The sequence below is a fragment of the Salvelinus fontinalis genome, chromosome 1, assembly GCF_029448725.1.
Source record: "Salvelinus fontinalis isolate EN_2023a chromosome 1, ASM2944872v1, whole genome shotgun sequence".
Taxonomy (NCBI): Eukaryota; Metazoa; Chordata; class Actinopteri; order Salmoniformes; family Salmonidae; genus Salvelinus; species Salvelinus fontinalis.
This window is the reverse complement of record NC_074665.1, coordinates 34,473,326-34,485,678: the sequence shown is the minus strand read 5'-3', so window position 1 is coordinate 34,485,678 and position 12,353 is coordinate 34,473,326. Positions and strand designations below refer to the sequence as shown.

Genomic DNA, 12,353 nt, shown 5'->3' with positions numbered 1-12,353 from the left:
TTTGGCAGTACGTCCAACCAGTCTCACAACCACGTGTAACCCCGCCAGCCCAGGACCTCTACTTCTGGCTTCTTCACCCGCGGGATCATCTGAGACCAGCCACCCGGATAGCTGATGAAACTGAGGAGTATTTCTGTCTGTAATAAAGACCTTTTATGGGGAAAAACTCATTCTGGCTGGCTGGGCCTGGCCCCCAATGGGTGGGCCTATGTCCTCCCAGGCCCACCTATTGCTGTGCCCCTGTCCATTCATGTAAAATTCATAAGGCCTTATTAATTTATTTCAATTGTCTGATTTCCTTGTTTGAACTGTAACTCACAAAAATCTTTGAAATTGTTGCATTTTATGTTTTTGTTCAGTATAATAAGTAACTCTAATAAGAAAATAATAACCTAAAGTACAATTATTGTATTTATTTATTCTAGTATGAACTCCCCTGTATTTTAATTGGTCTTTTGTCTTCTCAGTCGAGGTATGAAGTTTGAGAATGTGCAAACGCTGACAGATGCCATCTCTGATATTATCGCAGACATGAGATGGGGCTGGTAAGTGTGTGTGTGTGTGGTGCGTGTGGGAATGTGTCATCGCCAACCTCAACAGACTTTTTTTAGGGCCAGTAAAAATCTTGAATGAATCAGTAATTGATCGCACATGTTGATCAGAAGCTCCATATCTACATGCAATGCATCACATAGTGAATGTTCCTCTGTCAGGGTGGACCAGGCAGGAGTCATCTGCCATCAGGAGGGCATTTTCCGTGTCAACTGCATGGACTGTCTGGACAGGACCAATGTAGTACAGGCTGCCATAGCTCGTGCAGTAATGGAGGCACAGGTGAGATTCCCCCACTTCGAACATGTCAACTTAAAGCTGATGATGTAATGGTAGACATAGTAATGTGGTAATGGTTAGCATATTACATATGAAAAGGTAAAGAACAAAACATCAAATTTAAACTTTTTCAGTGGAATTCCACTGTAAGTATAGTTTTCTGGCAAATGTTCGATGGTGACTGATGCCTAACTTAGTCTCTGCCTCCCTCAGCTGAAGAAACTGGGTGTGATGCCCCCTGAGCAGCCTCTGCCGCTCAAGTGCTACAGGATCTACCAGGTCATGTGGGCCAACAACGGCGACACCATCAGCAGACAGTACGCCGGCACAGCCGCCCTCAAGGTAAAATCATTAGCATGTGTAAAGTTTTAAGCTAATATTAGGTTTGCTATATTTGATTTGCATCTGCCAACAGTATACTGTCCTGTTACCCCACAGTTAGTAGGCCTTCACTGCAAATTGATCAAGTAATGAAACTAGAAATGGAGGCAGGTAGCCTAGTGGTTAAGAGCATTGGGCCAGTAGCCAACAGTTGAAGTCAGAAGTTTACATATACCTTAGCCAAATACATTTAAACTAAATTTTCACAATTCCTGACATCTAATCCCAGTAAAAATTCCCTGTCTTAGGTCAGTTAGGATCTCAACTTTATTTTAAGAATGTGAAATGTTAGAATAATAGTAGAATGATTTATTTCAGCTTTAATTTCTTTCATCACATTCCCATTGGGTCAGAAGTTTACATACACTCAATTAGTATTTGGTAGCATTGGCTTTAAATTGTTAAACTTGGGTCAAACATTTTGGGTAGCCTTCCACAAGCTTCCCACAATAAGTTGGGTGAATTTTGGCCCATTCCTCCTGACAGAGCTGGTGTAACTGAGTCAGGTTTGTAGGCCTCCTTGTTCGCACACGCTTTTTCAGTTCTGCCCACAAATGTTCTATAGGCTTGAGGTCAGGGCTTAGTGATGGCCACTCCAATATCTTGACATTGTTGCCCTCAAGCCGTTTTGTCACAACTTTGGAAGTATGCTTGGGGTCATTGTCCATTTGGAAGACCCATTTGCGACCAAGCTTTAACTTCCTGACGGATGTCTTGAGACTTTGCTTCAATATATCCACATAATTTTCCTGCCTCATGATGCAATCTATTTCTCAGAACAAGAATAGACTGACAAGTTTTAGAAGAAAGTTCTTTGTTTCTGGCCATTTTGAGCCTGTAATCGAACCCATAAATGCTGATGCTCCAGATACTCAACTATTCCAAAGAAGGCCAGTTTTATTGCTTCTCTAATCAGGTCAACAGTTTTCAGCTGTGCTAACATAATTGCAAAAGGGGTTTCTAATGATCAATTAGCCTTTTAAAATGATACACTTGGATTAGCTAACACAATGTGCCATTGGAACACAGGAGTGATGGTTGCTGATAATGGGCCTCTGTACGCCTAGGTAGATAGTCCATAAAAAATCAGCCGTTTCCAGCTATAATAGTCATTTACAACATTAACAATGTCTACACTGTGTTTCTGATCAATTTGATGTTATTTTAATGGACAAAAAATGTGCTTTTCTTTCAAAAACAAGGACACAAGTGACCCCAAAGTTTTGAACGGTAGTGTATATATTAGGAAGTTGTTCCTAATGTTTTGTACACTCGGTGTATGTCAACTTGGAAACATCCAGGAAGAAAAGTACACCAGGAGGATGGAGAAAATAAAGAAGAGTTCTACAACTTTTCCCCCCACTTTCTTTTAGATTAGTGCAGGCTGTATCACAACCTGCCGTGATTGAAAGTCCCATAGGGCGACGCACAATTGGTCCAGGTTTGGCTGGTGTAGGCCGTCATTGTAAATAAGAATTTGTTCTTAACTGACTTGCCTAGTTAATTAAAGGTTAGATCAAAAATTTAAAAAGCCTCAACCATGGCATAACATTTGACATTTTTTGTAATCTAGCAGACTCTTATCCTGAGCGACTTAATTAGTGCAGTCATCTAGGAGCTAGGTAAGACAACCACATATCACAGTCAATTGGTTATAGATTTTCATGTGAATAGTCAAAAATCTGCATAAAAATGATATGTGCATCTTCCCACCAGCGATGTTTCCATTAAATTGTCTTGTTGCGGATAAATAGCTTTTGCGGTTAAATTCCCATGTACAGAATAAAACATAAGTAAAATGTTTTTCCAACAGATTTTCAACTCTGCTGATGTTTTGTTACAAAAAATTGCATTGTATAGCGATTGTGCCCACTCTGGTATTGGCAAGTGCGCTCTAGCGAGCAGCTCACATATATAATGCGGGTATAGCCTACATGAGATTATTATGGACAAAAGAGGAAGATTATTTTTATTTGTCAAACGGCAACCAAGCATCGATCATCATGTCACCAGAATAAGACCCTCGATATTTATTGGAAAGGAGCATCAAGCTCATCACCTTGCATTTTCACCAGCCTGTAAAATTCCTCAACTTATTTCATCTGTAGCCTATAAATGTTATGCTTTCCTGAGTCATACTGGGAGGACCACACAATATAATAGCCATCATTACTTCGATATCATGGCATAATTAATTTTACAGACACATAAATATCCCTCCTTTTTCTAGCGTATATTGCAGGGTTCCCCAACTGGTGGCCCACGGGCCGAGTTTGGACCCCGGGGTAGGTTTTAATTGGCCCCCAAGTTTTCTGAGCAGCATTTTGTTATATATTAATTTTATTTGGAATTTATTGTTGTACATATGACTGTAAAAATACCAGGAAATCAGCTCCAAGTGATTGTAATTTAGGAAATCTGTCCTAATTATTCCCACGCATAAGAGATGTGACCGAATATAAATAATAATTTAATAATAATTGACTGGATTTATATAACGCTTTTCTAGCAACTGAGGTACTCAGAGTGCTGCACATAGGTGGGGGAAATTCACCTCATCCACCATCAATGTGTAGCACCCACCTCTGTGATGCATGGCAACACATTTTGTGCCAGAATGCTCACCACACATCAGCTATCATGTGGAGAGGTGAGGAGTGATATGCCAATTAGGAATGAGGGGGATGATTAGGTGACAATGATGGAATGTGGTCAGGTTGGGAATTTAGCCATGATACAGGGGTGAATACCCCTAATCTTACAATTAAGTTCCATGGGATTTTGAATGACCACAGAGAGTCAGGACTGTTTTAACGTCCCATCTGAAAGACGGCACCCTACGCAGGGCAATGTCCCCAAATGTAATCAAGGTTTGAAATGATTGTTTTAGTCAAATATTACATCTGTTTAGGCTTCTTGCGCCCCCCGACTATCCGCTCAAGAAAAAAATTGGCCCATGGCTGAATCTAGTTGACATTTGGAAAGTTTACCAATCAAATTAGCTGTTTCCATCAGGCCTGATGTTACATTTTATTCGGCATGTACTTTATTCACATCAAAATGTTGGATGGAAACCTGGTTAGAGTAAATAAAACTTTTCCTCAATAAAGCCAATAACAGCAAAGTGTTTACACTACAGAGCCCTAAGCCAAGAAGAGTATAAAACCCTTTTCCCGCCTACTACTTTTGTGGAACGGATCAGACATTGACTGTGCAATATCTTGCTTGTTTTTGACATCCTCTGTTTGTAATCCCATATACAGGGAGACTTCACCAGAACGGGGGAGAGAAAACTGGCAGGGGTGATGAAAGATGGCGTGAACTCAGCCAACCGCTACTATCTGAACCGCTTCAGGGACGCATACAGACAAGCAGTCATTGGTAAGAAGTGACCTGTAATACTTTACTTAAAGCCTGCAGGTATGATGCAGTTATAATTAATTCTAAGATGTGTAATGAGCATGCATGATCCCCTTATGTGTTATTAATCATATCATAATGATCCTGACTAAATATCAATAGCCATTGTGAGTCAGGAAAAAAAAAAAATATACACTATCTTTCAAAAGTTTGGGGTCTAAATTCTAATTCTAAATAAAATGAGACATGACCTTTTTCAAGGGCAGTCTCGCAAAAAGACGCATTCTTGCATTCTAAGTACCCGCTATTCAAAGCGCTCTGAACAAATTAAGGGAACCGTTCACAAACATTGGCACATTATAAAATCCGATGATAGTCTCGGTAATGTGTTTTCGGACCTTCCCTTGGTCGTATTCTCGCGGGGCAGAAATCTCAGAGACCAATTGGTACACTCTGATTTACCACCCCAAGATATTCCTGAACAACGTCTATTTGCGCCCCTACTAGATGGAAATTACAAGTATAATGGCTGTTCTCAATGCAATGGCACTTATAAATGCAGATCCTTCAAAACACCCACAAACAGGGAAATCGATCCCAATCAAAGATGTTATCACGCGCTCCACTAAGGCAGTTATTTATCTTATAACTTGTCCTTGTGGTAAAAATTATGTGGGTAAAACAAAGCGCGAATTAAAAGTACTTATCTCAGAGCATCGTAGCACCATTACGTGCAAAAACTTGAATTACCCAGTTGCGGCCCACTTTTTGGAGGCAGGCCACTCGATTTCGTCTCTTCGTTATATTGGCATCGAACATGTCACCCTCCCTAGGAGAGGGGGTGACCTTGATAATTTATTGTTAAAACGAAAGGCTGGCTGGATCTTTAACTTAAAGACCCTTGCTCCCTTCGGTCTCAACGTAGACGTTGATCTGAAGCCATTCTTGTGACTTTGCCATTGTAATTGTTTGTAAGCTTGTGTAGTCTAAAATGAATCTATGATCGTCTGCTATCCATTTGTGTTTAGTATGCTGTTCTTTGTATGTAATTTTAATATTTGAGAATTAACCAATAATATTAGGCCACTCTTGGCCATGATTACAGACACCTGTGCATCTTTTGACACTATATAAACGAGTCATCCCGCAGTGTTTGTGATTATACCCTGATGAAGACAGCTTGGCTGTCGAAACGTTGGTAATTACATTTTTGCATCTGAGCTCCTAGAGTGTGCGGCTCTCCTTTATTTTCAAGTTTTCTACTCCGCTAGCCAGTTTTATTGCTTCTTTAATCAGGACAACAGTTTTCAGCTGTGCTAACATAATTGCAAAAGGGTTTTCTAATGATCGACTTGGATTAGCTAACAGAATGTGCCATTGGAACACAGGAGTAATGGTTGCTGATAATGGGCCTCTGTAGATTTCCGTAAAAAAAAAATCTGCCGTTTCCATCTACAATAGTCATTTACAACATTAACAATGTCTACACTGTATTTCTGATCAATTTGAAATGGACAAAAAAAAAGATTTTCTTTCAAAAACAAGGACATTTCTAAGTGACCCTAAACTTTTGAATGGTAGTGTGTGTGTTTATGCTTATAACAAGTTAAATAGCATTATACCTGCAGGCTCTAAGTAAAGTGTTATAAAAATGGATTCCACCCTCATTTGTTTAGTCTTAAAACCGTGACTCAATCGTTCTTCCCTCCCACCTCTCTCTAGACCTGATGATGGGCCATCCTGTGACAGAGGACCTGTACTCCATTTTCAGTAAGGAGAAGGAGCATGAGGAGAAAGAGCAGGAGAGCCAGAGAGTAACCCAGGAGCAGGTCAGCCTCCTGCTACAGACTTACATGCAGCTACTGCTGCCCGACGACGAGAAGTTCCATGGTGGCTGGGCCCTCATCGACTGTGACATGAGGTTGGTGCTGGAACCATTCACAAATCACAACTCTAAACTTAAAGGGGTAGTGCAGTCAAAAACATGATTTTGCTGTGTTTGGTATATACACTGCTCAAAAAAATAAAGGGAACACTTAAACAACACAATGTAACTCCAAGTCAATCACACTTCTGTGAAATCAAACTGTCCACTTAGGAAGCAACACTGATTGACAATAAATTTCACATGCTGTTGTGCAAATGGAATAGACAAAAGGTGGAAATTATAGGCAATTTGCAAGACACCCCCCAAAACAGGAGTGATTCTGCAGGTGGTGACCGCAGACCACCTCTCAGTTCCTATGCTTCCTGGCTGATGTTTTGGTCACTTTTGAATGCTGGCGGTGCTCTCACTCTAGTGGTAGCATGAGACGGAGTCTACAACCCACACAAGTGGCTCAGGTAGTGCAGTTCATCCAGGATGGCACATCAATGCGAACTGTGGCAAAAAGGTTTGCTGTGTCTGTCAGTGTAGTGTCCAGAGCATGCAGGCGCTACCAGGAGACAGGCCAGTACATCAGGAGACGTGGAGGAGGCCGTAGGAGGGCAACAACCCAGCAGCAGGACCGCTACCTCCGCCTTTGTGCAAGGAGGTGCACTGCCAGAGCCCTGCAAAATGACCTCCAGCAGGCCACAAATGTGCATGTGTCAGCATATGGTCTCACAAGGGGTCTGAGGATCTCATCTCGGTACCTAATGGCAGTCAGGCTACCTCTGGCGAGCACATGGAGGGCTGTGCGGCCCCAGAAAGAAATGCCACCCCACACCATGACTGACCCATCGCCAACCGGTCATGCTGGAGGATGTTGCAGGCAGCAGAACGTTCTCCAAGGCGTCTACAGACTCTGTCACATCTGTCACATGTGCTCAGTGTGAACCTGCTTTCATCTGTGAAGAGCACAGGGCGCCAGTGGCGAATTTGCCAATTTTGGTGTTCTCTGGCAAATGCCAAACGTCCTGCACGGTGTTGGGCTGTAAGCACAACCCCCGCCTGTGGACGTCGGGCCCTCATACCACCCTCATGGAGTCTGTTTCTGACCGTTTGAGCAGACACATGCACATTTGTGGCCTGCTGGAGGTCATTTTGCAGGGCTCTGGCAGTGCACCTCCTTGCACAAAGGCGGAGGTAGCGGTCCTGCTGCTGGGTTGTTGCCCTCCTACGGCCTCCTCCACGTCTCCTGATGTACTGGCCTGTCTCCTGGTAGCGCCTGCATGCTCTGGACACTACACTGACAGACACAGCAAACCTTTTTGCCACAGTTCGCATTGATGTGCCATCCTGGATGAACTGCACTACCTGAGCCACTTGTGTGGGTTGTAGACTCCGTCTCATGCTACCACTAGAGTGAGAGCACCGCCAGCATTCAAAAGTGACCAAAACATCAGCCAGGAAGCATAGGAACTGAGAAGTGGTCTGTGGTCACCACCTGCAGAATCACTCCTGTTTTGGGGGGTGTCTTGCTAATTGCCTATAATTTCCACCTTTTGTCTATTCCATTTGCACAACAGCATGTGAAATTTATTGTCAATCAGTGTTGCTTCCTAAGTGGACAGTTTGATTTCACAGAAGTGTGATTGACTTGGAGTTACATTGTGTTTAAGTGTTCCCTTTATTTTTTTGAGCAGTGTATTTCCACACAATGATAATGCACTGATAATGTAAGAGATATTTGAAAAGACCGCCTGTAATTTCAGCTTGTTTGGTTGGGTGGGGTTTTTAAGTTAATAGACATATAACAAAGAGAGTTTGCACTCCTCTCTGTCAATAACAGCTCATTTTCAGGTTACACATCCCTCCATTTAGCTCCCACTCCAGTCCTAGCAAAATTCTTGCTTGACAAATTGCATTTTGCTATTTTTGTTTCATTGACTGAATCCTTTCATGAGTTGGCTCTCATAGTGTTTGTTCTCCCAACACTGTTAACGTGCATCAATTAAATGCAGCTTTATTTATTTCCTCAGGGGAAATTAAGACGCACTTCAAAATCAACACCTTGAAAGTGTTTGTTCCTCAACAAATTGTTCATGTAGAAAGCTCATTGTCACGTATTTTTCTACTCATCAGCCTTATTGATGCAACCAGCAAAGACGTGGATGTTCTCCTGCTGTTATCCAACAGTGCATATTACATTGCATAGTAAGTGCCTACATTTATTACAGAAGAGTCAATTACATGTTTTAGCTGTTCATTATATCATCGTTTTTTTGCTTTTGTTTTTACAGCTATGATGAGGAAGCTGACAAAGTCAATCAGTACCAGCGCCTCAACTTGGAGGGTTTGGAAAAGATTGAAATAGGTAAGTGTTTCCCCTTAAGAGAAATATAGCTCCACAGTGTAGACAGGGTCTAAATCAGTCCTGCACAGCTTCAATATTTATTTTACACTGTAAAGCTACTAAGCACACACTTTGGCCACGGTTTTCATTCGTTGTACACAAATTCTGAATGATGCAAATAATGCCTTTGATTTACCACAAACATTTAAATAATGCATCAATAAAGCTCACATGTCCTGTGTGTTCTTTTTTAGGCCCAGAACCTACTCTGTTCGGGAAGCCCAAATTCTGCTGTATGCGTCTACACTACAAGAATGATGAGACAAGTGGGTATTTCCACACACTGAGGGCTGTCACAAGGAATCCTGAGGATGACGGTAAAGGTATGGGAAGATTATTTATTTCATAAAATCTGGTAGACTGGAAGCACACTGCCCGTATAGCCACAAAATTACTTGAATTCCTTGTCCTGACCTCCCATTGTGGGAATGATTAATTATATTTCAGACACGTTACAGTGCATAGCTGAGATGCTTTGCATAACAAAGCAATCCATGGGACTAGACATGCAGGTGATTGAAAAGAAACTGGAGAGGTGAGTTGGAATTCATTATCACTCTTTCTATATTATTTTCTCATAGTTACTGTATTTTACAATTATACTAGCCTATACTAGCCCTTTTACATTTCTAGAACAAAATCTCATTGACGTGGATATGCACTATGAATAGAAGCCCTGGATAAAATACTAGACTATATATTGTCAATCCATTTGTTTCAGAAGGCACAGTAAACCTCACGAGGACATTATGGGCAGACACCCTGACCAGGTCCTTGGCAGCTCTGGTCTGGCTCAGGGAAAGAGCTTCCTCCTCAACAAGTTCTCCTCTCTCAACCAGAGGGTGAAGAAGTCCAATGTCAACATGGGCTCCTTCAAGGGGAGGCTGGGCAACACCTTCTCCACTAAGCCCGACGTGAACTTCCTGAAGCCCACCATTGGGATCACCCTCTGGAAGTCTGACAGCAGCTTGGAGACCTCCGAGGGGGCAAACACCGGCCCGGCTCTGAAGGACCTCTGTGACAACCACTCGGAGATGTCATCCGACTCAGATTCGTACAACTCGGATGAACACCTGCGCTCCGGCTCCTTGGAGAATGTGGACTACGTGCTGCCCAGCTGCGGCATCGTGGCATCAGCTCCGCGGCTAGGCAGCGTGGAGCTTAACATCAGAGTCACTGGCTGTGACAGTAAGCAGGGGGCTCCGGCTCTAACCGGTCCTGAAGACCAGTCTCCCGATGCTACCTCAGAGGGTGAGGAGGCCATCCTGATAGACTTTGGAACGCCCATTGATGCCTATTGCCACCAATTCATCCAAGATGCGCAGACCAAACCTGTGGAGGTATTCGGGGAGCAGATGACTGGTGGCATCCCCACACAGAACCCACATGTCCCTTCACATGCTAAAGGTCCCCTGGCCCCAGACGAGAAGCCAGGTTCAGATCAGAAGGTGCAGGCGAAGGAGCTCCAGCTCCCTCCCAGGCCATCCCAGCTAGATGTTACCTCCAGACCCAATCTCCTGACTGCCCAGAAGCTCAGCTCGGCAGCTTCTGGCAGCTCCCAGAGGAGCCTGGGCTCTCACATGGATGGCAGCCTGGGCCCCTTGCCCGCCGACGGTAACGGCAGTCGAGTAGTCTCCCCCTTTGCCAAGATCAAGAGCTCCATGGTGCAGGTGGCCAGCCTGACCCAGGCCGGACTTACCCAAGGCATCAACTTTGCCGTGGCAAAGGTGCAGAAAAGCCCAGAGCCAGAAATGGCCGGTCTCAATGAGACACAAGAGAACGAGCTGAAGGCAATGTTTACACAGTGCCAGACGAGGATCATACAGATCTAGCACTTCTAAAGTTGTAGCCTCTAAGCAGGTTTTTGTACAGTTAGTAGTATAGTATGTGACTTCCAGTACAGTAGCTAGCAGTAGCATAAGCTTGCACAAGAAGGGACCCACACTGACTTGACTAAGAACCCTGCTCTTCAATTCCCCTTGTAGTTGACCTGACCATGTTTACAGCCAGTGTTGTGTAGTATATAATACCCCAGCTCAATACACGGCGTACTTAATCCTAATGCAATTCCTTTCCGAAGCACGACCGCAAAGCATTATATTCTGCCCATATGAACTAATTTATTTTAGTCCATAGCCTAAAGAAAATGATTTAATGAAAAGCAGCAAAAAGACATTGTTTCACATTCTTTAATAAGACTCAAACAGAAAAAGGCAATAGCTACACCTCGCTTCAGTTTCCCACCCAAATACAGGGAAACTCTACATATTTCAATGTGTTGAGTGCGCAAGTGGGTCTGTGCTCTGTACGCAGCGTAGTACCTTCGTTGACGTGTTTTGCTCGACAAAGACGGAAGCATTCCTTTCAATTGATTTTCCAGCTACATTTGCATGTCAGGCTATTGTTAATAACTTAATTAGATAAGGTAGGCAATATCCAGTGCATGTTGAGAGATGAGCTCTGAATTGATTACTTTTGTAATTCCATAGGTGCAGTGCACCTATTGGCATTTGTGATATAGGCCTAGTTCATAGCTCTGTTTCAAAAACATTGGTAGAAGTGTCCGACCAAATGTCCCTATTGATTTTCAAAGGGCAGCTCAATGTTAGATATTAGACCTACCCTAGGCTAGTAAGAAAACAAACATACAACTCCTAGATAAATGGGGATCAGTAGCTCGGTTTCCATCCAATTGGTGACAGATTTTCATGCGAATACTCAAAAAATCTGCATAAAAACAATATTCTCATTTTCCCACCAAATTGACTTGTTGTGGATAAAAAGCTGTGCATGATAACGTAGTGCACATAATTATTTTTGCGGTTAAATTCCTATGTTCTGAAAAAAAAATACAAGTAAATAGGTTTCCATCGCATTAAACTCTGTTTTGTCACAAAACAAATTGTTATACAGTGGGGTCAGAAATGGTTGACAACTTTAATGAAGATGAGCAATGACTGTATGAAATAATTCAAATACTGAGCTATATTGTATGCTCAATTTTTTTGGGGAAGTTATATTAATACAATTGCTCAGAAAATAAATTGTTTAACAAGTAATCTAAAAAAATCGAAAGAAGGCGGGGTTCAAAATTGGCTCCACTAAAGATTCTTATAAATAAAGTAGTCAAGTTTAGTATTTGTTCCCATATTATTAATGGTAAATAATGTATAGTGTTATTTTGGAGTCACTTTTGTAATTAAGAACAGAATATGTTTCTAAACACTACTTCTTGATACCATGATTACAGATAATCCTGAAATGAATCTTGAGTGAGAAAGTTTGACCTTCTAAGATCATACCCCCCCAACAAGTTTGAGTCACAAGCTTGATGTTGTCATTGCGTGCTAGGAATATGGGACCAAATACAACACTTTTGACTACTCTATCTTTACGGATGACAATTTTGACCCCTAATTTTGAGCTTTTTTTTAATGACTTGTTAAACAAAATCTCGTTCTCTGAGAAATTGTATTCATATAAAATGATCCCCCCCCCCCCCCC

The 12,353-nt window shown here is 42.3% G+C and overlaps 1 protein-coding gene across 1 annotated transcript in view; it reads left to right on the top strand.

The window, feature by feature from the left end:
* LOC129853564 (phosphatidylinositide phosphatase SAC2-like) overlaps positions 1-12,353 on the top strand; it is a 30,561-nt gene extending 18,208 nt beyond the window's left edge. The window contains exons 11-20 of the mRNA XM_055919733.1: positions 468-545; positions 714-834; positions 1,045-1,173; positions 4,476-4,593; positions 6,295-6,493; positions 8,579-8,650; positions 8,737-8,810; positions 9,044-9,172; positions 9,297-9,384; positions 9,571-12,353. Of these exons, the coding sequence (XP_055775708.1) occupies positions 468-545; positions 714-834; positions 1,045-1,173; positions 4,476-4,593; positions 6,295-6,493; positions 8,579-8,650; positions 8,737-8,810; positions 9,044-9,172; positions 9,297-9,384; positions 9,571-10,681 (2,119 nt within the window). The 3' untranslated portion in view covers positions 10,682-12,353. The remainder of the gene's footprint in view (positions 1-467; positions 546-713; positions 835-1,044; positions 1,174-4,475; positions 4,594-6,294; positions 6,494-8,578; positions 8,651-8,736; positions 8,811-9,043; positions 9,173-9,296; positions 9,385-9,570) is intronic.